The sequence below is a fragment of the Panulirus ornatus genome, chromosome 65 (assembly GCF_036320965.1).
Source record: "Panulirus ornatus isolate Po-2019 chromosome 65, ASM3632096v1, whole genome shotgun sequence".
NCBI classification, from domain to species: domain Eukaryota; kingdom Metazoa; phylum Arthropoda; class Malacostraca; order Decapoda; family Palinuridae; genus Panulirus; species Panulirus ornatus.
The window spans coordinates 17104049-17128912 of record NC_092288.1 but is presented as its reverse complement, the minus strand read 5'-3'; the positions used below and the strand labels follow the sequence as shown (position 1 = coordinate 17128912).

The 24864-nt window shown below is 42.3% G+C and overlaps 1 protein-coding gene across 1 annotated transcript in view; it reads right to left on the bottom strand.

Moving 5' to 3' along the window:
• LOC139746556 (adenylate cyclase type 6-like) overlaps positions 1–24864 on the bottom strand; it is a 1154491-nt gene that overhangs the window by 52174 nt on the left and 1077453 nt on the right. The window contains 2 exon segments of the mRNA XM_071657911.1: positions 7317–7473; positions 14588–14697. Of these exon segments, the coding sequence (XP_071514012.1) occupies positions 7317–7473; positions 14588–14697 (267 nt within the window).

Sequence of the window (24864 nt, the reverse complement as noted above, 5' to 3'; positions counted from 1 at the left end):
TCTCTCTCTCTCTCTCTCTCCATCCTTCCCCAGACCGCAAATTAAGTGTCTGATCCTCTTTCATACTCGTCTCGATAGCCATTTCTTCACAGGTCCCTCGTCTGATAAAGTATATTCCAATCCCTTAAACCAACGGTGCCTGTATTTATACAACACGAGTAGTTTCCAAGCCCACGACGCACTCTTCAAATTCTATATATCCCGACCAACGTCCATCAGGCCAGGCCAGGGCTGGGCTCCACAAGACTCGCTCGCAATGTATTTCGAACAATTTATCTCTGAGGCTTTATTTTCCTTGGGTCTGCACTGCGCCTCAGTCCCGTTTCTACGTCTCGTCCAAGAGCTGCTTTGAGTTCGTTGAACGTTGGCCGGAATTCGTTGGACGTTGTTCTGAGGCAGTTGGATGTTGGTCTGAATCCGTTGAACATTAGTTTGAAGACGTTGGAGTTTTTTCTGAATTCCTTGGACGCTCGTCTGAATTCGTTGAACGTTGTTCTGTATTTGGTGAACGTTGGTCTCAATCCGTTGAACGTTGGTCTAAAATCGTCGTATTTTGTTCTCTTTTCGTTGAACTTTGATCTGAATTTGTTGACCGTTGTTCTGATTTCGTTGAGCACTGTTCTGTATACATTCAACGTTGTTCTGAAATCGTTGGATGCTGTTCTTATTCGGTGGACGTTCTTCTTATTTCGTTGAACTTTGTTCTAGATTCGTTGAATGTTGTTCTGATATCGTTGAGCGTTGTTTGGAATTCGTTGAATATTCTGAAATCGTTGAACGATGCTTTAAATTCGTTTACAAGAGCTTTTTCCACTCTGGTTATTCTGAGTTCCTGAAGCCTGTGTGATGCCTGATCCACTAACATTGTTCCCCCGAGTAAATATACGTAACTCAGTTCACAGCTGCATCGATGTACAAGTTGAATTAAACCCTTTGATCTGGTCGACGTTACGCCACTCGAACACGACAACACGACCCTTAAATACGACGATATGATCCCTTTAAGGAGGGCAGTTCGACTCATGAACACAAAGGTTCATCCGTTGATTACAGCGGTTGAACCTTAGGAACGACGGTTCGACCCCTGGGTACAACGGTTCAGCCCTTATGAACGACGGTTCGATCCTTAGGTACAACGGTTCGACCCTTATGAACGACGGTTCGACCCTTGGGTACAGCGGTTGAACCTTAGGAACGACGGTTCGACCCTTAGGTACAACGGTTCGACCCTTTGGAACAACGCTTCGACCCTCAGGAACGACGTTTCGACCCTTGGGCACAACGTTTCGACACCTTGGAACGACGTTTCGACCCTTAGGTACAACGGTTTGACCCTTTGAAAACGACGGTTCGACCCTTAGGAACGACGGTTCGACCCTTGGGTACAACGGTTCGACCCTTATGAACGACGGTCCGACACTTGGTTATAATAATGACATCACCTTCGACCTGACTTTAACCTACAAAAATCATGACATATTCACCCAAGGGTCGTATTGTCAGGGTCGAGGAGTCATACCGTCATGCCTAAGAGGCTACAGTCCTCCTGATCACATTGTGACCTAACACTATGACCAGCCAGGATCCCACTACCCTCCTTGAATGAGTTCATAACCTACCAAAGGCTTGCTGCATCACGTGGTCTTCCCTGTTCTCTACTCATATGACCATCGGAACTTAGAAATCTCATTTGTTTTTTACAACGATCACCATCCGAACTTAGATACCTCACTTACTGACTACTTACATCATTCAACGGAACTAAGATACCTCACTTATACCCTACTTAGATTACCATCGGTACTATGAGACACAACTTGTACTTTGCAGGGATCACCATTGGTACTTGGATATCTTACTTGAATTATATATAGACCACCACCAGAACTTAGAAACCTGGCGAATACTTGGTGAAGTCTTTGGGGGTCTTTAACCCCAGAGCCAAGGCTGGGACCAGGTTTTGGTTTTGGCCATTGGTCGACCATGCTGTTGGAAGCCGCAGTCCGCAGGCCTACTTAGCTCACAAGCCTGGCTGGCCTGGTACACTTTGTAGATGCTTGTCCGGTGTATTCTTAAACTTCCCTACTGTGCACGCCATATTGATTCTGATGGTAGATGGCAAGGTGTTGAAGAGTCTTGGGCCTCGGGTGTTTAAGACGTTCTCTCTTTTCGTGCATATATCACCTATAGATTTCAGAGGTGTAGCTTACAGAGTCTTCCATGTCTGTCGTGCCAGCAGGAAGTTATTTCTCAATGTAAGAAGGGAACGAAGACCAGGATTTTCCAGGTATAGATGATGATATATCTCCTCCGTCTGTACTCCAGGCAGTATTGCCTCAGTAATTGCTGTCGTTCCCAGTAATTCAATTCCTTCTCCTCATTAATATGGGTTTTGAAAGATCTCTGAACGCTTCTAATTTCATATTTTCTCTTGCCTTTTAGGGTGATTTTAAAACACAACAATATTCAGTTCGTTATAGAATTTGAATTAGAACTGTTTTTTGTTGCCACGTCATAAAGGGCCGAAGGATCCAGCCTGTCATTTTTTTGCATGGAACAACCGTTGCTTAAATCCTTTAATGTAAATGTTGCCTTCAGCAACAATAATACTATAGAGAATTTCTTAATCAGGAACTCACCAGAAAATTCTCCTGGGTGCATCTGTAAAGTGCCTTGTAGAAATTGATAAGTTTTATGTTGGGCAGACTGATAAGGATCTTTCTGCTAGACTTAAGCAACATAAATATAGTAGAAGAACAGGACATGAATCAAATGCCTTGTTTAATCACGTTAAAAACTATGATCAATGTAGTGACTGGCGTAAAGCCATCTCAGTTATTAACTCTAACGCCAAAACCACGAGAAATATCATTGAATATTCTATTACTGAATACATATGGTCTATACAAATTGGATAACTTTATTATTGATAAAATTTGTAAACAATTAACCATCTTGTCCACATAATAAGATTATGATACGCCCTTTGTGTGTCTTGGACAATCGCATATATACCAAATGGCGTCTTGGCTGTGTCTCTTCGTTGTATATCAACTGACTGTTATATATCTCTCTTGTGTCTCTCCTGATGATTTATCGTGTTTCATTTTCCTCGTGGACTCATAGGAATATATATATATATATATATATATATATATATATATATATATATATATATATATATATATATATATATATTTTTTTTTTTTTTTTTTTTTTTTTTTTTTTTTTATACTTTGTCGCTGTCTCCCGCGTTTGCGAGGTAGCGCAAGGAAACAGACGAAAGAAATGGCCCAACCCCCATACACACGTACATACACACGTCCACACACGCAAATATACATACCTACACAGCTTTCCATGGTTTACCCCAGACGCTTCACATGCCTTGATTCAATCCACTGACAGCACGTCAACCCCTGTATACCACATCGCTCCAATTCACTCTATTCCTTGCCCTCCTTTCACCCTCCTGCATGTTCAGGCCCCGATCACACAAAATCTTTTTCACTCCATCTTTCCACCTCCAATTTGGTCTCCCTCTTCTCCTCGTTCCCTCCACCTCCGACACATATATCCTCTTGGTCAATCTTTCCTCACTCATTCTCTCCATGTGCCCAAACCATTTCAAAACACCCTCTTCTGCTCTCTCAACCACGCTCTTTTTATTTCCACACATCTCTCTTACCCTTACGTTACTTACTCGATCAAACCACCTCACACCACACATTGTCCTCAAACATCTCATTTCCAGCACATCCATCCTCCTGCGCACAACTCTATCCATAGCCCACGCCTCGCAACCATACAACATTGTTGGAACCACTATTCCTTCAAACATACCCATTTTTGCTTTCCGAGATAATGTTCTCGACTTCCACACATTTTTCAAGGCTCCCAAAATTTTCGCCCCCTCCCCCACCCTATGATCCACTTCCGCTTCCATGGTTCCATCCGCTGACAGATCCACTCCCAGATATCTAAAACACTTCACTTCCTCCAGTTTTTCTCCATTCAAACTCACCTCCCAATTGACTTGACCCTCAACCCTACTGTACCTAATAACCTTATATTATATATATATATATATATATATATATATATATATATATATATATAATATATGGCTTGCGCAAAAGATGCTTTTGGCATGAGAAGCGTGGAAGGTTCGCATATTAGAAAGGGTAGTGAGTGGTAAGTATGTAAGTAAGTAATAAGATTGCTAATGAAAGAGAAGCGAGAGGCATTTGGACGATTTTTGCAGGGAAATAGTGCAAATGACTGGGATATGTATAAAAGAAAGAGGCAGGAGGTCAAGAGAAAGGTACAAGGGGTGAAAAAGAGGGCAAATGAGAGTTGGGGTGAGAGAGTATCATCAAATTTTAGGGAGAATAAAAAGATATTTTGGAAACAGGTAAATAAAGTGCGTAAGACAAGAGAACAAATGGGAACATTGGTAAAGGGGGCTAATGGGGAGGTTATAACAAGTAGTGGTGATGTGAGAAGGAGATGGAGTGAGTATTTTGAAGGTCTGTTGAATGTGATAGATGATAGAGTAGCAGATATAGGGTATTTTGGCCGAGGTGGTTTGCGAAGTGAGAGGGTCAGGGAGAATGATTTGGTGAACAGATAAGAGGTAGTGATAGCTTTGCGGAAGATGAAAGCCGGCAAGGCGGCGGGTTTGAATAGTATTGCAGTGGAATTTATTAGAAAAGGAGAGTGACTGTGTTGTTGACCGGTTGATGAGGATATTCAATGTATGTATGACTCATGGTGAAGTGCCTGAGGGTTGGCGGAATGCGTGCATAGTGCCATTGTACAAAGGCAAAGGGGATAAAGGTGAGTGCTCAAATTACAGAGGTATAAGTTTGTTGAGTATTCCTGGTAAGTTATATGAGGGGGTATTGATTGAGAGGGTGAAGGCATGTACAGAACATCAGATTGAGGAAGAGCGATAAAAACTTTTCGCTGCTTCTAACAATTTGCCTCCCACACCACATTCATTCTTTCTTTTTCTTTTAAACTATTCTTCGCCATTTCCCGCGTTAGCGAGGTAGCGTTAAGAACAGAGGACTGGGCCTTTTTTGGAATATCCTCACCTGGTCCCCCTCTGTTCCTTCTTTTGAAAAGAAAAGAAAAAAAAAACGAGAGGGGAGGATTTCCAGCCCCCCGCTCCCTCCCCTTTTAGTCGCCTTCTACGACACGCAGGGAATACGTGGGAAGTATTCTTAATCCCCTATCCCCAAGGGATATGATAACATATTCTAGGAAGCAGACTTCACTAGCCAGGAACAAGAGCCTTTGTAATGAGATGGTCTGTGGAATGTACACTGAAGGAGTAGGAACATACTTGGTAAGTCTAGTCTTTAATACAGAGGCAATGATAAGCAAGAAGAAAGAATGGCTCAATGGAAGATGTCGAAAAGCAAAGCAACTTCGAAATATGCTAGGAAGAAGGTAAAGACGGCTCCCCAGCCAGACAGCAACTGCAGATAAGAAAGCAAAGAACGAGTACATCAGGATAAGAAAGGAGGAATAAAGAAACTTTGAAAAATAATGAAATTGTGGGCAGGACATGGGAACATCGGAAACCTTTCCAAAAATTCATCGAGAGTCAATTGTCGGCTAAAAATCAGTGAATCAGGCGAAGGAATTTAGAGAGACGAATTGTTGAGAACAATATAAGGGTATGTCAGAAACCGAATATGAAGTCCAGAATGGTTTTCACAGTGGGGGGACACTATAGCCCCAACACCAGTGAGATGGGATGTGAGGAAGAGGATTCAGAAAACACCGAGATAGTTAGGAAAGACAAAATAGAATAATTAAAGATAATGACCCACACTCGTCTCACAGTCCTGATGAAATTTTACCATATGTGCTGAGTATGTGTGCAGATACGCTAGAATACCCTCTTTAAGATACAGCTCAAGGTGTGGTTAGAGAGAGGGGAAGACTGACAGGATTGAAAAACAATAAACATTATACTTATCTTCAAGAAATGCGACCGGAAACAGACACTGAATTACAGACCTGTCTCTGACGAGTGTGTTTTTTTTAGGATGGGAAAAGGCATTTGGAAATTAAATACTTGACTTTCGACGGAAGAGAAATTACCCATATGAGGAGAGACAGCATTGTTTTAGGGAAAGGAGATCATGTGTAAAAATGAAAAATCTTAGATCACTATAAGAGGGTTTGTTCTGTCTTTGGCGATGGGAAATGTTACATGCATTGTTTGAATCTGGACTGCCAGAAAGCATTTGACACTGCTGCACAGGAGGCTGATGAAGAAACACTGGAACACCGGGCAGGAATAAAGCCAAACACCTTCACTGAACAGATCACACTGGAAGGAAACATAGAACTCATGACGATGGATCCTTCTGTAAAAGGGGTCAAGGTCACCAGCGGAGTGACTTGCCTGAAGGCATGGAATCCTACCGAAGTATGTTTGCAGATGATGCCAAGATCATGAGGGAGGTGGATAGTAGTGGGAGTTGCATCAAGGTTCATCGAGATCAAAACAGACTCCAAAGTTGGTATGATGAGTTGTAGTTGAAATTCAACCCGAGCAAGTGTACGGTAAATGGAGTTGGGACTGAGTGAAGAAGGCCTCAATAGTAGCATCATCAAGCAGGATTTAAGCATCAGGATTCGTGTGAGAGAAGGACTTGGGAGTCGATATCATCCCTAACCTGTCGCCAGAGTCCCACATTAGGAGAATAGTTGACAAATTATTTTCTGGCACATGTCACAGTAGCACTCAGGTACATGAATGAGAAAATAGAAATACATAACGAAAAAGATATATAGCAAACTAGAAAAGGTTTCTCGGGTTTGGTCTCTGAGCCTAAAGAGATATAATAGCTACTAGAGAATGTCCAGAGGAAAGTAACAAAGATGGTACCAGAACTTAGGGAGCTAAGTTACAGGCAAGTGCTCGAAGCTTTAGATTTGTCTGCCATGAACTGAAGAACTAGGGATGACCTGATAACAACCTTTATGTTTCTAAAACAGATCGATGACGTGGATAATAAACAGTTGCGCAGAAGATGTGAGATTGAGCAGACAAAGGACATAACATGAAATTAAGCAAGAAACTAGCTAAAAAAAAGATGGAATAAAAGTGCCATAGTGTAAGAATGGCGGATGAATGGATTGGAATGACTGAGGACACGGTTTTTGAAGACAACATTGAAGAAGTTGTATGACAATGGAGAGAGTTCAAGAGATAGCGCCCCACGAGTGTAAAACGCCCTCCCAATACAGTACAAATAGGTAAGTACATGTACACACGAGCACACACCACGTACCTTCTCCTCCACACTAGATTCCCGAAAGGTGAGGAGGAACCTCCTGCAGTGTTCTGTCCGAAGTCGATCGATCGATCTGGCGTCGATCGCTCGGGCCAGGTACTCGTTCACCTCCTCCGTGGTGTTCTTGCTTCCCTGGGATTCACTTAACCCCAACCTGAAATAACAGGGACGTGATAGATTAATACTAGGAGGAACATGTTCAACATTGACTGGCGTCAATATGCTGAACAGAAAAAGATGTTCAGGTGGTGCTGACATGTTCAGATTGGAATGGTGCACACTTGCTCAGAATGGAGTGGCATAGATCCTATGATCTTTGCCATGATGTGAACTCCCATTGCCTCTACTCCAATATGAGTTCCCATGCGCTCTCACCCAATATAAGTTACCATACTGTCTATGCTAGTATCACTTCCCGTGCCCCCTACAGAACAGTAAGAGTTCCTGTGGTCTTTAAACCATCATGAAAGTTCCTGTGGTCTCTAAACCATCATGAAAGTTCCTGTGGTCTTTAAACCATCATGAAAGTTCCTGTGGTCTCTAAACCATCATGAAAGTTCCTGTGGTCTCTAAACCATCATGAAAGTTCCTGTGGTCTCTAAACCATCATGAAAGTTCCTGTGGTCTCTAAACCATCATGAAAGTTCCTGTGGTCTCTAAACCATCATGAAAGTTCCTGTGGTCTCTAAACCATCATGAAAGTTCCTGTGGTCTCTAAACCATCATGAAAGTTCCTGTGGTCTCTAAACCATCATGAGAGTTCCTGTGGTCTCTAAACCATCATGAGAGTTCCTGTGGTCTCTAAACCATCATGAGAGTTCCTGTGGTCTCTAAACCATCATGAAAGTTCCTGTGGTCTCTAAACTATCAAAAAAGTTCCCATGCTCTCTAAGCCAACATGATTTCCCATGCTGTCTAAGCCAATATGAGATCCTATGCTCTCTAAGCCAATATGAGATCCCTTGTTCGCTACGATATTATGATAGTTGACGTGGTTTCTATGCCACATATAAAGTTCCCGTGGTCTCTACGCTACAGTGGGAGCTCCCGTGGTCTCTACGCCACAGTGGGAGCTTCCAATGCTGTATGATACACCACTTGCTGTTTACGTTAACCCACCAACTTCTCGATATACAGTCACTAGTATTGTCATGTGCCTACACTGTGAAAAAAAAAAATCCTCTCTCGAAAAGCTTGGTTTATAAATACGTTTTATACCCAAGTGTTGTATACACAACACAAATAGTAGTAACTGTAAACCATCGCAAAAAAAAAAAAAAGTAGATGGCAAAGGTGGGAGAGTGAAGGTGTTACTGCCGTGTCAGATGGTTGGCCTCGCTGGAGGGATATGGGAAGTGGGTTCTTTAGGGTCTATTCATTTTCATTGTGTCCAACACGTCTCGCTCCTGAATGGGATGGGAGAATGTGGGAAGGTCGCCTCTCAGGGGACGGAGGAAGGTGTGTTGGGCGACACACTGGAAGAGAAGATATAGCGTTCCTCTGGGATGAACGGAAATAGTGTGATGTACTTTTCTTGGGGGGGGTCCTTTTGTCACTAGGATTGGGAGGTAGTTTGAGGGAGGCGCTGACGAGGAGGCATCAACAGACGTGAGAGGCTCCACTATAAAGTCACACCCTACTATGCAAGCCAGGCTTTTGAACAGACGTGGAACCATGACCCACTGTGTGATCCTCTTTGTATCATCCCTTGTTCTACACACACACACACACACACACACACACACACACACACACACACACACCCGTAATGTCGGCACCATTGCCATATTCGGTGCCTTACTATAAAAAGTAGAAAAGATAAAGATATGTGTTAAGGAGTATCCCTGGATATCAGTTCTCGATCCCATAAATCTCTAGGTCTCAGAACAAACCCTCTTCCCCTTTTCGACTTCACCTGGCTGATACTGGCGCAACTTACGCTGGTAAAGGTACAATATCAAGTTGGGCAAACAGTGAATGTCTTTGAAGACGTCACAAAAGCTTTCCATCCTTAAAGTCGAGTTCCAGAGGCAGTCTAAGAAACGCATGTCAGTACCTTTGAAGCCTTTGTTACTGTGATGTATGATCGTTGAGGCTGAAGTGATCATGTGAAAGAAACCTCGGCTGACGTGATCGCTGGAGCCCAGACAACGCTAAATGCTGTATTATCCGCCCCAACGGTTCCTGTTGGCCAGAAGAATTGCTAGCGTCCGCCTTCAACATCTGACAAATCCTATAGACAGGGAATGGAAACGGATGATTTTTTAGGGGGTCCTTATCGAAATATCTCTTTCCCTTCCCCAAGAATAGCAACTCCATGCTGAGCAGCTGCCGACACGTGAATATCTATCTATCTATCTATATCTATATATATATATATATATATATATATATATATATATATATATATATATATATATATATATATATATATATATATCATGTTATACTAACGACAATACGTGGTCGTAATTATTGCCCTATGGATGAAGAGATCTGTACATAACAATTGTAGCCATGATCAAGTCTTCAGATAACTGCCAACATCTCAGAGAGGAGTGTTTTATCAGTGTCAATTGATATGTGGCAGTCCGTCAGTGTATCAGTCTTGGATGTTTTCTTCAACCGCTCTTCGGGACATCAAATACGTATATCAGCCTGAAAGCCAAGCTCAGTGAACACTCGTACATCTAATAAAGTAGACAAACTTGAGGTCAAATGGTAACCAAACACTTGTATTTGCCTTCCTTGTATCGAGACATCCGACAAAGTTTACACAGTTTTTTGTTTTACGTATTGCAAAGGATTGTACATTACGACTGAGTATACTTGGTTGGTTGAACTAGTAAAGGACATTATATGTTAACGTACTATGCTCGACGGTTATGACCTTTGAGGAGGATAGTACGAGCCTTGGGTATCATTTGCTTGGCGTATGACATGACCTTTAAGCGTTGCTATAAAGGCAGGTTACTCAGTCATACCGGAGTATACCGTAGAGCTCAACGTTCTCACTGTCGTACTTAAGGTTCGTACCTTCATGCTTAGGGTTCGTACCGTAGCGCTCAAGGTTCACACTGTCTTAATCAAGGCTCGTACCTTCATGCTCAGAGCTCGTATCTTTGTGCTCAAGGTTAATACGTTCTTGCTCAAGGTTCGTACCTTTGTGCTTAAGGTTCGTACCGTGTTACTCAAGGTTCATACTGTTTTGTTCAAGGTTCGTATCTTCATGCTCAAGGTTCGTACCGTCTTATTCAAGTTTCATATCATATTGCTCAAGGTTCGTACCCTTATGCTCAAGGTTCGTACCGTCTTACTCAAGGTGCATACCGTCTTACTCAAGGTTGGTTCCTTAGTGCTTACAATTCGTGTAGTCTCATTGATTTCAAGGTTCATAAAGTCTTGCTCAAGCTTCATATCGTCTCGCTCAAGGTTCGTTCCTAAAGTTGGTTCCTTCGTGCTCCGGGAGTGAAGACAGTGTCAGACGTTTTGAGTGGCTGAGACACAGAAAGTCAAGGTGATGGCTGCCTCCGGGAGACCTGAATTGGTGCCATCCTCTCACTGGAACAAGTGATACCTAAAGGTTAAAGACATGATACTATTTCACGTAAGATTTACCTTAACTTTCTGACATTTTCTCATTTACTGGACGTCAGATGATCTTAGATTATCGAGGTGTCTTCCAACATTGAAGGTCAGAGGGTTAGATAGTTTTTTGCCCATTCGCTAACCCCTCAGAAAAATAAAAGGCATGAAAAGAATAACATCATGCTGAACATAATGGACTGTCTAGCAATGTATCACTTTACACCTATAAAACACCGAGACAAAATCTAATTTCGTTCCTCTGTGACACGTTTCCTTTGAAAGGATGCAATTTAGTTTACTTCCTTTCATCAGGGGCGTAACAGATGCTACACACACATCTCTGCTCATCTCAAGCACAGTATTTACCGGCTCACAGTGAGTTACAAGAACATATCTTAATCGACAGCAGTTACAGCTGGAAATACAGGAAGGTTCTGTTATGGTTATATATCAAGTATTTGCCAAGCAAGATGATATTGATCTTGATGATTATCGAAAAGGCCTCCAAGTATCTACTTTCCGTTTCTATTCTCAGCATATACAGTCTGGTAGATTCTTACAACGGACGTTAAAAAATTTTTTGCCATGTCCAACAGGAACCGTTGGAGCAGATAATTCTGCATTTTACGTTGCCGAGGTTCCTGTGCATGATCACTTGAGCCTCAACGATCATACATCACCGTAACAAAGGCTTCAGAGGTATTAACATGCGTTTTTTAAGACTCTGGAACTCTACTTTCGGGATGGAAAGTTTTTTAGACATCTTCAAAGACATTCCCTGTTGGCCCAACTTGATATTGTACCTTTACTAGAATAAGTTGCGTCAGTATCAGCCAGTTGAAGCAGAAATGGGGAAGAGTTTGTTTTGAGACCCAGAGACTTTCCTACATCGAGAACTGACATCTAGGGATACTCCGTTCACCATCTATTTTCTTCTGTCTTTAATGTACACTCACTTGTGCCTCTGTAATTCGAACATTGACATTTGTTCGCCTTACGTTTATACCATAGCACTATAAAGGCATTCTGCCAATCCTTAGGCACCCGGCCATGAGCCAGATATACATCGTAAATTCTCGTTAACCAATCAACAACGCAATAATCTTCTTTACATAGAAATTCAACTGCAACCCTCTCCACTTCTGCCGGTTTGCCACACTTCTTCATCGACTCTCACTTTCCATATCTCCACCTGCAAAACACCCTTTGTCTGCCATCCTATCTCTTCATTTCATGTCAGCTTATTGTCACTCCCTTATCTGTCCCCTTTACCGAAATCTCTCTATGTTCTCGTGTTCTCCTCACGCTAACAACATCCTCCCAAAACAACTCATTCACCCTGAAGTTTGCTGATACTTGCTCACTCCGACTATCACTTGCTTCTTTTCCAGCCCCTGCTTCTTCTTCTTCTTCTTCTTGACCTTCTGCAGCTCTTTCTTGTACATATCCCAGTCACTCGCAATCTTAATCTGCAAGTAACGCCCATATACTTCCCTTTTCTCTTTTATCAGGAACTTTATTTCCTCATCTCGCCACTCACTACCATTTCTTACGTGCCTACCTCCCACCGTCCGCATGCCACACACACGTCTCTCGCACTCATAAGCAGTGCTTCCCTTAAATAACTCCCATTCCTGACCTTCTTTCCCAGGTTCATTTACTCTCACTTTTTGCTTTTTCACCCTCAGTCTCTCTCTCCTGGTATATCTTCACACGAGCTTCTTTACCAAGTTCACCCACTTTCGCAAACTTCTTATCACTGGTATCATATCCCTTATCATTAAAGCCTTTGGAAGCCTTCACCCTCGCCTCCACCAAATAATGATCAGAGAGTATCCCTCTGGCTGCCTCTCTCAGCACATTCACATCCAAGAGTCTCTCTTTTGCATGCATATCAATTAGCACATAATCCAGTAAAGCCAGCTTACCGTCTCCCCCAAATAACCCACGTATATCTTAATGAAGCAGGTATTCCCAGTCATCAGCACATAAATCCACAAGCAGTTCATCATTTTCATTCACAACACTGGTTGTCCTCCAGTAATTGTATACCCTCAACTGCCATAATACTTTTTCTCGCTTTCAAATCACCAATCCCTAATACCCAATCTGTCGTAGCAAAATTGCTGACATACTTATTCATTTCCTGAAACACTCGCCTCTTTTCCTCACTACTCTCATTTCTAGGTGAATATACACTTTTGATCACAAACCTCTCGTAATTCACTTTCACTTTCACCCTCATCAGTCTCGGGCTCAGTTCTACACAATTTTTCTCATATCTCAACACCTTCAACTTCAGTAGAAGTACTAACCCTTCCTTACTCCTCGCTCTCACACTAATTCTAAGGCAATCTCCTCTTACCTTGAGCTTTGTTTCGTTTGTCAGAGCTATAACATCCAGGATACTCTACTCACACAGACAAGCTCTCTCTCCTTTCTTTCACTTTCTCATGAGGACTTTTGTGAAGTCGGAACGTTAAGACAGTAAACATCATCTTCAACCTGTTCTTTCATACCGCCTCATTTTCCATGTGGGTGGGGGAGGCCTGTCAGGTGGGTCAGCTGCTGGTGGCAGATTGGAGTGAGAAACAGTAGAAGTTGGTGTCTAAGTTTGTGAAAGTGATTGAAAGAAGAAAGTTGATTAAATGTGATTATAAAAAGGTTATTATATTAAGCAGAGAAGAAGGACAGGTTAACTCGAGTGTAAGTTTGAAAGGGAGAACTTAGACGAAATTAAGTGTTATAGATACGTGGGAGTGGACATGGCAGTGAATGGAACCATAGCAGCTGAAGCAACCCATAGGGTGAATGAGGGAACAAAGGTCATCGGCGTACCCAGGAACAGGAAAGAGAGGTCACTGTCTAAAAGGGCAAAGATGGGTATATCTCATGGTGGATGCAAGGCGTGGACCGTAGATGACAAAGAACAGGAGAGGGTGATGGTGCTGAAAATGAAATACGTGAAGACAACATATGGCTGTTAGGTGGGTTGGTCGATTAAGAAATTGTAGGATAAGAGAGTGGTGAAGTATTAAGAGGATATATATGTATGTAAGCGCCCTGAAAGGGTGTGCTGAAACGTTGTGGACATACGAAGATGAGTGAGGAGACGATGGCTAAAAGGATAAACATATCGGATGTGAAGAAAATAAGGAAAGGAAGGGATTGGAAGGATGGATTGCATGATACTTTGAGTGTTCAAGGCCTGAACATGCAGGAGGATGTGAGGTGTTTAGGTGATAGAACGAATTAGAATGATGTGGTATACAGGGGGCGACGTGCTGTCAATAAGCTGAAACAAGGTATATGATGTGGTCAGGAGAAATCACGGAAAGATCTGTGACGCTTGGCAGTGAATAGTGGGCTCTCTTTATGATAAATCGTACATAACGGTTAAAGTGCGCATGTGAACGAATGAGGCCATTTCCTCGTCTATTCTTGGTGTTACTTCGCTAACACGGGAAAAAGCGAACAATTATTAAGTATGTATGTGTGTGTGTGTGTGTGTGTGTCTGTGTCTGTGTGTGTGTGTGGGCGACTGTCAATGCGAGTAAATGCATATTGCATTCAGACTGAAGGAGTAGAACTAATGTCAGTCAGTGTGAGGGAGTTATGCAGGTCATGGTGAAGGAGTACAGCCAACGATCATGCGCGTGAAGACGTAACGCTAGACTTACTTGTTATGGATGTTGGTGTTCTGTTTGCTGGGGTCAGCGTGACCGATCATACGCATCTCCTTACTTACGCTGCCGTTCATACTGTACGTCGAGGCCTTCTTAGCGTGAGGCTGCAACACGAAGAGAAGCAACTGTTAGTAGTGGTAGTGGAGTCTGCAATCTGCTGTGTCCTGGTGGCTGTATCATGTGAGGTGTATTCTGTTGTGTGTATCTTGATGGACGTACCCTTCCTTGTATATCCTGATGGGTGTAACTTCCTCTCTGTATCCGAATATATATATATATATATATATTTTTTTTTTTTTTCATACTATTCGCTATTTCCCGCGATAGCGAGGTAGCGTTAAGAACAGAGGACTGGGCCTTTGAGGGAATATCCTCACCTGGACCTCTTCTCTGTTCCTTCTTTTGGAAAAAAAAAAAAAAAAAAATATATATATATATATATATATATATATATATATATATATATATATATATATATATATATATATTTATTTATTTATTTATTTATTTTATTATTTTATTATACTTTGTCGCTGTCTCCCGCGTTAGCGAGGTAGCGCAAGGAAATGGACGAAATAATGGCCCAACCCACCCACATACACATGTATATACATACAAGTCCACACACGCACATATACATGTGCATACCCATACATTTAAACGTATACATATATACATATACACAGACATATACATACATACACATGTACATAATTCATACTTGCTGCCTTTATTCATTTCCGTCGCCACCCCGCCACACATGGAATAACAACCCCCTCCCACCGCACGTGCGCGAGGTAGCGCTAGGAAGACAACAAAGGCCACATTCGTTCACACTCAGTCTCTAGCTGTCATGTATAATGCACCGTAACCACAACTCCCTTTCCACATCCAGGCCCCACAGAACTTTCCATGGTTTACCCCAGACGCTTCACATGCCCTGGTTCAATCCATTGACAGCACGTCAACTCCGTTATACCACATCGTTCCAATTCACTCTATTCCTTGCACGCCTTTCACCCTCCAGATGTTCAGGCCCCGATCTCTCAAAATCCTTTACACTCCACCCTTCCACCTCCAATTTGGTCTCCCACTTCTCGTTCCCTCCACCTCTGCGATTTCTCACCCGAATCAGCCACCAGCCCTGTACCATCAGCGAACAGCAGTTGACTCACTTCCCAAGCCCTCTCATCCACAACAGACTGCATACTTGCCCCTCTCTCCAAAACTCTTGCATTCACCTCCCTAACAACCCCATCCATAAACAAATTAAACAACCATAGAAACATCACGCACCCCTGCCGCAAACCAAAATTCCCTGAGAACCAATCAGTTTCCTCTCTTCCTATTCGAACACATGCCTTATGTCCTCGATAAAAACTTTTCACTGTTTATAGCAACTTACCTCCCACACCATATCTTAATACCTTCCATGGAGCATCTCTATCAACTCTGTCATATGCCCTCTCCAGATCCATAAATGCTACATGCAAATCCATTTATTTTTTTAAGTATTTCTCACATACATTCTTCAAAGCAAACACTTGATCCACACATCATCAACCACTTCTGATACCACACTGCTCTTCCCCAACCTGATGCTCTGTACATGCCTTCACCCTCTCAATCAAAACACTCCCATATGATTTTCCAGGAATACTCAACAAACTTATACCTCTGTAATTTGAACACTCACCTTTATCCCCTTTGCCTTTGTACAACGGCACTATTCATGCATTCCGCCAATCTTCAGGCTCTTCACCATGAGCCATACATAAATATCCTCACCAACCAGTCAACAACACAGTCACCCCCTTTTTTTAATAAATTCCACTGCAATACCATCCAAACCCACTGGCTTTCCGGCTTTCATCTTCCGCAAAGCTTTCACTACTGTTTACCAAATCGTTCTTCCTAACCCTCTCACGTAGCACAACACCTCGACCAAAACACCCTATATCCGCCACTCTGTCATCTAACACATTCAACAAACCTTCAAAATACTCACTCCGTCTTATTCTCACATCACCACTCCTTGGTATTATCTCCCCATTAGCCCCCTTCACCGATGTTCCCATTTGTTCTCTTGTCTCACGCACTTTATTTACCTCCTTCCAAAACATCGTTTTATCCTCCCTAAAATTCAATGATATTCTCTCACCCCAACTCTCATTTCCACTCTTTTTCACCCCTTGCACCTTTCTCTTGACCTTCTGCCTCCTTTTTTTCATACATCTTCCAGTCGTTTATGCTAATTCCCTGCAAAAATCGTCCAAATGCCTCTCTCTTCTCTTTCACTAATAATCTTACTTCTTCATCCCACCACTCACTACCCTTTCTAATCTGCCCAACTCACACGCTTCTCATGCCACAAGCATCTTTTGCGCAAGCCATCACTGCTTCCCTAAATATATCCTATTCCTCCCCCACTCCCCTTACGTCCTTTGCTCTCACCTTTTTCCATTCTGCACTCAGTCTCTCCTGGTACTTCCTCACACAAGACTCCTTCCCAAGCTCACTTACTTTCACAACTCTCTTCACCCCAGCATTCACTCTTCTTTTCTGAAAACCTCTACAAATCTTCACCTTCGCCTCCACAAGATAATGATCAGACATCCCTCCAGTTGCACCTCTCAGCACATTAACATCCAAAAGTCTCTCTTTCGCGCGCCTATCAATTAACACGCAATCCAATAACGCTCTCTGGCCATCTCTCCTACTTACATACGTATACTTATATGTATCTCTCTTTTTAAACCAGGTATTCCCAACCACCAGTCCTTTTTCACCACACAAATTTACAAGCTCATCACCATTTCCATTTACAACACTGAACACCCCATGTACACCAAGTATTCCCTAAACTGCCACATTACTCACCTTTGCATTCAAATCACCCATCACTATAAGCCGGTCTCGTGCATCAAAACTGCTAACACACTCACTCAGCTGTTCCCAAAACATTTGCATCTCATGATCTTTCTTCTCATGCCCAGGTGCATAGGCACCAATAATCACCCATCTCTCTCCATCCACTTACAGTTTTACCCAAATCAATCTAGTTTACTTTCTTACACTCTATCACATACTCCCACAACTCCTGTTTCAGGAGTAGTGCTACTCCTTCCCTTGCTCTTGTCCTCTCACCAACTCCTGACTTTACTCCCAAAACATTCCCAAACCACTCTTCCCCTTTACCCCTTGAGCTTTGTTTCACACAGAGCCAAAACATCCAAGTTCCTTTCCTCAAACGTACTACCTATCTCTCCTTTTTTCTCATCTTGATTACAACCACACACATTTAGACACCCCAATCTGAGCCTTCGAGGAGGATAAGCACTCTCCGCGTGACTCCTTCTTCTGTTTCCCCTTTTAGAAAGTTAGAATACAAGGAGGGGAGGGTTTCTAGCCCCCTGCTCCCGACCTCTTTAGTCGCCTTCTATGACACGTGGGGATTGCGTGGGAAGTATTCTTTCGCCCCTATCCCCAGGGATATACATATATGTATATATACATATATATATATATATATATATATATATATATATATATATATATATATATATATATATATATATATGGATGTGTGTGTGTGTGTGTGTGTGTGTGTGTGTGTGTGTGTATGTGTGTGTATGTGCTGGAAATGAGATGTTTGAGGACAATATGTGGTGTGAGGTGGTTTGATCGAGTACGCAATGAAAGGGTAAGAGAGATGTGTGGTAGTAAAAAGAGTGTGGTTGAGAGAGCAGAAGAGGGTGTTTTGAAATAGTTTGGTCACATGGAGAGAATGAGCGAGGAAAGATTGACAAAGAGGATATATGTGTCAGAAGTGGAGGGAACGAGGAGAAGTGGGAGACCAAACTGGAGGTGGAAAGATAGAGCGAAAAAGATTTTGAGTGATCGGGGCCTGAACATGCAGGAGGGTGAAAGGCGTGCAAGGAATAGAGTGAACTGGAACGATGTGGTATACCGAGGTCGACGTACTGTCAACGGATTGAACCAGGGCATGTGAAGCGTCGGTGGTAAACCATGGAAAGTTTTGTGGGGCCTGGATGTGGAAAGGGAGATGTGGTTTCAGTGCATTGTATATGACAGCTAGAAACTGAGTGTGAACGAATGTGGCCTTTGTTGTCTTTTCCTAGCGCTACCTCGCGCACATGCGGGGGGAGGGGGATTTCATTTCATGTGTGGCGGGGTGGCGATGGGAATGAATAAGGGCGGACAGTATGAATTATGTACATGTGTATATATGCATATGTCTGTGTGTATATACATATGTATACGTTGCGATGTATAGGTATGTATATGTGCGTGTGTGAACGTGTATGTATATACTTGTGTATGTGGGTGGGTTGGGCCATTCTTTCGTCTGTTTCCTTGCTTTACCTAGCTAACGCGGAAGACAGCGACAAAGCGACAAAGTATGATAAATAAGATAAATATATATATATATATATATATATATATATATATATATATATATATATATATATATATATATATATATATATATAAATGAGATTTAGCGAAGGAGAGTTGGAGAAGAGAATTTCAAATGATCTGCAGACGAACCAGAATATTCTTCAGATATGAGCTAGGAATAATATGATGACTTAAAAAGATTAGAGGCCTGTTATTGAAGTGTAATGGCATCTTATCAAACGAAACCATATAAAAGAAGTATTTCGAATCACCGTTCACTATCGAAGACTAAATTAAATTTATTAGAAGCATAGAATATATTTCAAAGGACAGAAAGAGACGAAGTAGACCCACACGGCGGCTCCCTAGGTTATGATGAACTTGATCATAAATAAAAAATCAAACCCAGATAAGTCACCTGGTCCTGACAGCCTCCTTCCGAGAACAGTAAAAAAGAAGTAAATGGACAGATAATATTTCCAATCCCTGACGTATATAAACGCATGGGTGAAAGCTCGCGAGTGCAACACCAATTTACCTAAAAGGGAATTTCGCCTTAGATTACCGTCCAATCAATATTACATCTGTGTTCGGTGAGCTGCTCTACGCAATGATGAAAGATGAACGATTGTTATGATCCCGGATGACGGTACACTACCAATTGAAAACTAATGAACAGAAAATCAACATGTGTTCCTCAAGAACGAGTCCAATGTTTTCTTAATCCTTTATATCTTCTCTCTCCAGTAGTGATTGATGTGCATATATATATATATATATATATATATATATATATATATATATATATATATATATATATATATATATATATATATATATATATTACAAAACTCGAACAGCAGGAGGATCGAACCCAAGACCCCTGCGTGGCAGAAGGGACCACTACTGACTTGCAGTAGTGCTCCCGTCTGCCATGCAGAGGTCCCGGGTTCGATCCCGGCTGATGGAAGTTTGTATGTTATATGGAAGTGCACGTTCATCTCCACATACACATGTATATACATACACGTCCACACACCCACATATACATACCTATACATCTCAACGTATACATATATATACACACACAGACATATACATATATACACATGCGCATAATTCATACTGTCTGCCCTTATTCATTCTCGTCGCCACCACGTCACACATGAAATAACAACCCCGTCCCCCCGCAGGTGCGCGAGGTAGCACTAGGAAAAGACAACAAAGGCCACATTCGTTCACACTCATTTATAGCTGTCATGTGTAATGCACCTAAACCACAGCTCCCTTTTCACATCCAGGCCCCACAAAATTTTCCATGGTTTACCCCAGACGCTTCACACACCCTGGTTCAATCCACTGACAGCACGTCGACCCCGATATACCACATCGTTCCAATTCGCCCTATTCCTTGCACGCCTTTCACCCTCCTGCATTTTCAAGCCCCGATCACTCGAAATCTTTTTCACTCCATCTTTCCACCTCCATTTTGGTCTTCCACTTCTCCTCTTTCCCTCCACCACTGACACATATATCCTCTTTGTCAATTTTTCCTCACTCATTCTCTCCATGTGACCAAACCATTTCAAAACACCCTCTATTTCGCAACCACCCTCTATTATTTACCACACATCTCTCTTACCCATTCATTTCTTCCTCGATCAAACTACCTCACACCACATATTGTCCTCAAACATCTCATATCCAGCACATCCACCCTCCGGCACACAACTCTACCTATAGCCCACGCCTTGCAACCATATAACATTGTTGGAACCACTATTCGTTCAAACATTCCCATTTTTGCTTTCCGAGATAACGTTCTCGCCTTCCACACATTTTTCAACGCTTCCAGAACTTTCGCCCCCTCCCCCAACCTATGATTCACTTCCGCCTCCATGGTTCCATCCGCTGCCAAATCCACTCCCAGATATCTAAAACACTTCACTTCCTCCAGTTTCTCTCCATTCAAACTTATCTCCCAATTGACTTGTCCCTCAACCCTACTGTACCTAATATCCTTGCTCTTATTCACATTTACTCTCAGCTTTCATCTTTCACACACTTTACCAAACTCAGTCACCAGCTTCTGCAGTTTCTCACACGAATCAGCCACCAACGCTGTATCATCAGCGAACAACAGCTGACTCACTTCCCAAGCTCTCTCATCCAAAACAGACTGCATGTTTGCCCCTCTTTCCTAAACTCTTGCTTTCACCTCCCTAACAGCCCCATCCATAAACAAATTAAACAACCATGGAGACATCACACACCCCTGCAGCAAACCGACATTCACTGAGAACCAATCACTTTCCTCTCTTCCTACTCGTACACATGCCTTACATCCTCGATAAAAACTTTTCACTGCTTTTAACAAGTTACCTCCCACACCATATATTCTTAATACTTTCCACAGAGCATCTCTATCAACTCTATCATATGCCTTCTCCAGATCCATAAATGCTACATACAAATCCAATTGCTTTTCTAAGTATTTCTAACATACATTCTTCAAAGCAAACAGCTGATCCACGCATCCTCTACTACTTCTGAAACCACACTGCACTTCCCCAATCTGATGCTCTGTACATGCCTTCACCCTCTCAATCAATACCCTCCCATATAATTTACCAGGAATACTCAACAGACTTATACCTCTGTAATCTGAGCACTCACTTTTATCCCATTTGCCTTTGTACAATGGCACTATGCAAGCGTTCTGCCAGTCCTCAGGCACCTCACCATGAGTCATACATACATGAAATAACATTACCAACCAGTCAACAATACAGTCACCCCCTTTTTTTTTAATAAATTCCACTGCTATACCATCCAAACCCGCTGCCTTGCCGGCTTTCATCTTCCGCAAAGCTTTTACTACCTCATCTCTGTTTACCAAATCATTTTCCCTAACCCTCTCACTTTGCACACCACCTCGACCAAAATACCCTATATCTGCCACTCTATCATCAAACACATTCAACAAACCTTCAAAATACTCACTCCATCTCCTCACATCACCACTACTTATTATCACCTCCCCATTAGCCCCCTTCACTGATGTTCCCATTTGTTCCCTTGTCTTACGCACTTTATTCACCTCCTTCCAAAACATCGTTTTATTCTCCTAAAATTTAATGATACTCTCTCACCCCAACTCTCATTTCCCCTCTTTGTCACCTCTTGCACCTTTCTCTTGACCTCCTGCCTCTTTCTTTTATACATCTCCCACTCATTTGCATTATTTCCCTGCAAAAATCGTCCAAATGCCTCTCTCTTCTCTTTCACTAATAATCTTACTTCTTCATCCCACCACTCACTATCCTTTATAATCCGCCCGCCTCCCACGCTTCTCATGCCACAACCATCTTTTGCGCAAGCCATCACTGCTTCCCTAAATACATCCCATTCCCCCCACCCCACTCCCCTTACCTCCTTTGTTCTCACCTTTTTCCATTCTGCACTCAGTCTCTCCTGGTACTTCCTCACACAAGTCTCCTTCCCAAGCTCACTTACTCCCACCACTCTCTTCACCCCAACATTTTCTCTTCTTTTCTGAAAACCTCTACAAATCTTCACCTTTGCCTCCACAAGATAATGATCAGACATCCCTCCAGTTGCACCTCTCAGCATATCAACATCCAAAAGTCTCTCTTTCGCACGCCTGTCAATTAACACGTAATCCAATAACGCTCTCTGGCCATCTCTCCTACTTACATACGTATACTTATACATATTACATATACATACATATACATACACATACACAGACATATACATATATACACATGTACTTGCTTGCATTCACCCATATCTGTCGTTACCCCTTCCCACAGGAAATAGCATCGCTACCCCCCGCTTCAGCGAGGTAGCGCCAGGAAAACAGACAGAAAGGGCCACATTCGTTCACACTCAGTCTCTAGCTGTCATGTGTAATGCACCGAAACCACAGCTCCTTTTCCACATCCAGGCCCCGCAGACCTTTCCTTGGTTTACCCCAGATGTTTCGCATGCCCTCCTGGTTCAGTCCATTGACAGCACGTCGACCCCGGATGTTGTATAACCGGCCTTCAAAAAGGCCTTCAAAAATCTTTCAGTAATGAAGATTCTTAGGTAAAAGTCAAGCTCAGAAAATCGAGTTTGTGCTTGGATAGTGGAGTGGCCTCTGGAAAGAAAACGAGTGATGTTAAAACAGGAAGTCATCCGACTATCTGAGCGTGGTAAGTGGGGTACCAACACGCTCATTCCTGGGCCTTCTAGTTTTTACATCTTCCTTTATATAGAGGGATATAATGTTTTTGTTATGTCTCTCCTTCCTTCCTTCCTTCCTTCCTTCGTTTATGAAACGATCCCTATTTTTCGTTATTTCTTTGGCAAAAAGATATCGTTTTTCATGTCTCTACATTATGCGTACAAGAAACTTGTAATTTGCCTATTCCTTTTACAGTTCTTTAAAGGCCAAAGGTTATCAAAACCACAAATTTAATTTGTTTTTTGGGTTCCATGTCCACGGCTGCATTATTTGCACTTCTTTACTTCTACGAAAAATTTGCAGTATACTAATAGTCTCAGACCCCAACTCTCATTTGCCTTCTTGTCAGCCCCTGCAACTTCCTCTTGTCTTCCGTCGCTTTCTCTTGTACATCTCCCACTCACATGCACTCCCTCCAGGCACATAACGCCCATACACCTATCTTTTTTCTCTTTCACTAGCAACTTAACTTTCGCATCCCAGCACTTACTAACCAGTCTCACCTGCTTACCTCCGTCCTCCCGCACTCCACGCCTCTCGCACACGTCAGTACGGCTTTCCTAAATACCTCTCATTCTTATCCCACTCCCCTGGATTAGTCTGCCATCACCTTCTGCCATTCAAGCAATAGTGATGATGATAATGATAATAATGATGATAATAATAATAATAATAATAATGATTATAATAATAATAATGATAATAATAATAACGATGAATAATCATCAACAATAATAACGATGATAATGATAATAATAACATTTTTTCATACATACTCGCCATTTTCCATGTAAACCTTGGAGGAAAAAATCCTCGTTTGGCTTCTTGCTCTGTTCTTCCGGAAAATGATACAGGAAGGGAGAATTTCAAGCCACCCGTTCCTGCCCCTCTTAGTCGCCTTTTACGACACGCAGGGAATACGTGGGCTGTATTCTTTATCCTCTTTCCCAAGAGATGGAAATAGTAGTAGTGATGATAATAATAATAGTAATAATAATAATGAAAATTCATGATAACAATATGCTGAGTGAAGGAGAGAATTATGAACAATCAGGCAATGAAATGAAGGGAAGTGGGGTTAAGTAGTCAATCTTTGCACATACAATGAGGTGACAGTCTACAAAATATTGATCTTCATGATGGCTGGGATGAGGCTCTTCTTGTAGCGGTGTGTATGAGCTTTGATGAGCTCGATTACGATTGCTACGCTGAACTGAAACCCGACAACAACGGATCTCAGGTGGCTGAAGGTGACGATAGCGAGGTTGGTGTAGCACCTTCTTCCCGAACTATTTGACGAAGTACCAGTGATAGTTGGAAGGAGTCAGGAGGACCGTCATGTTGAATGTTTGTTGACAGGGTTTATATGAGAGACAGAGGATGATCCTTGCATGCCTTTCTAAGCATCGTCTTTAACAGCCATTGGTGTGAGGTGGATAGGGAGAAAGATCAGAAGACGTAGGTGAGTCTAAGGCGCAAGGAGTCCAGGTGTACTGAGTCGGCAAGGTTTATAAAGACGATAGCTGGGAGATTCGATAGATGGTAAGGTCCTTCTGCTTTAGCTTACAGTCCGAGTGACACCATAGAGCTTAGTAGA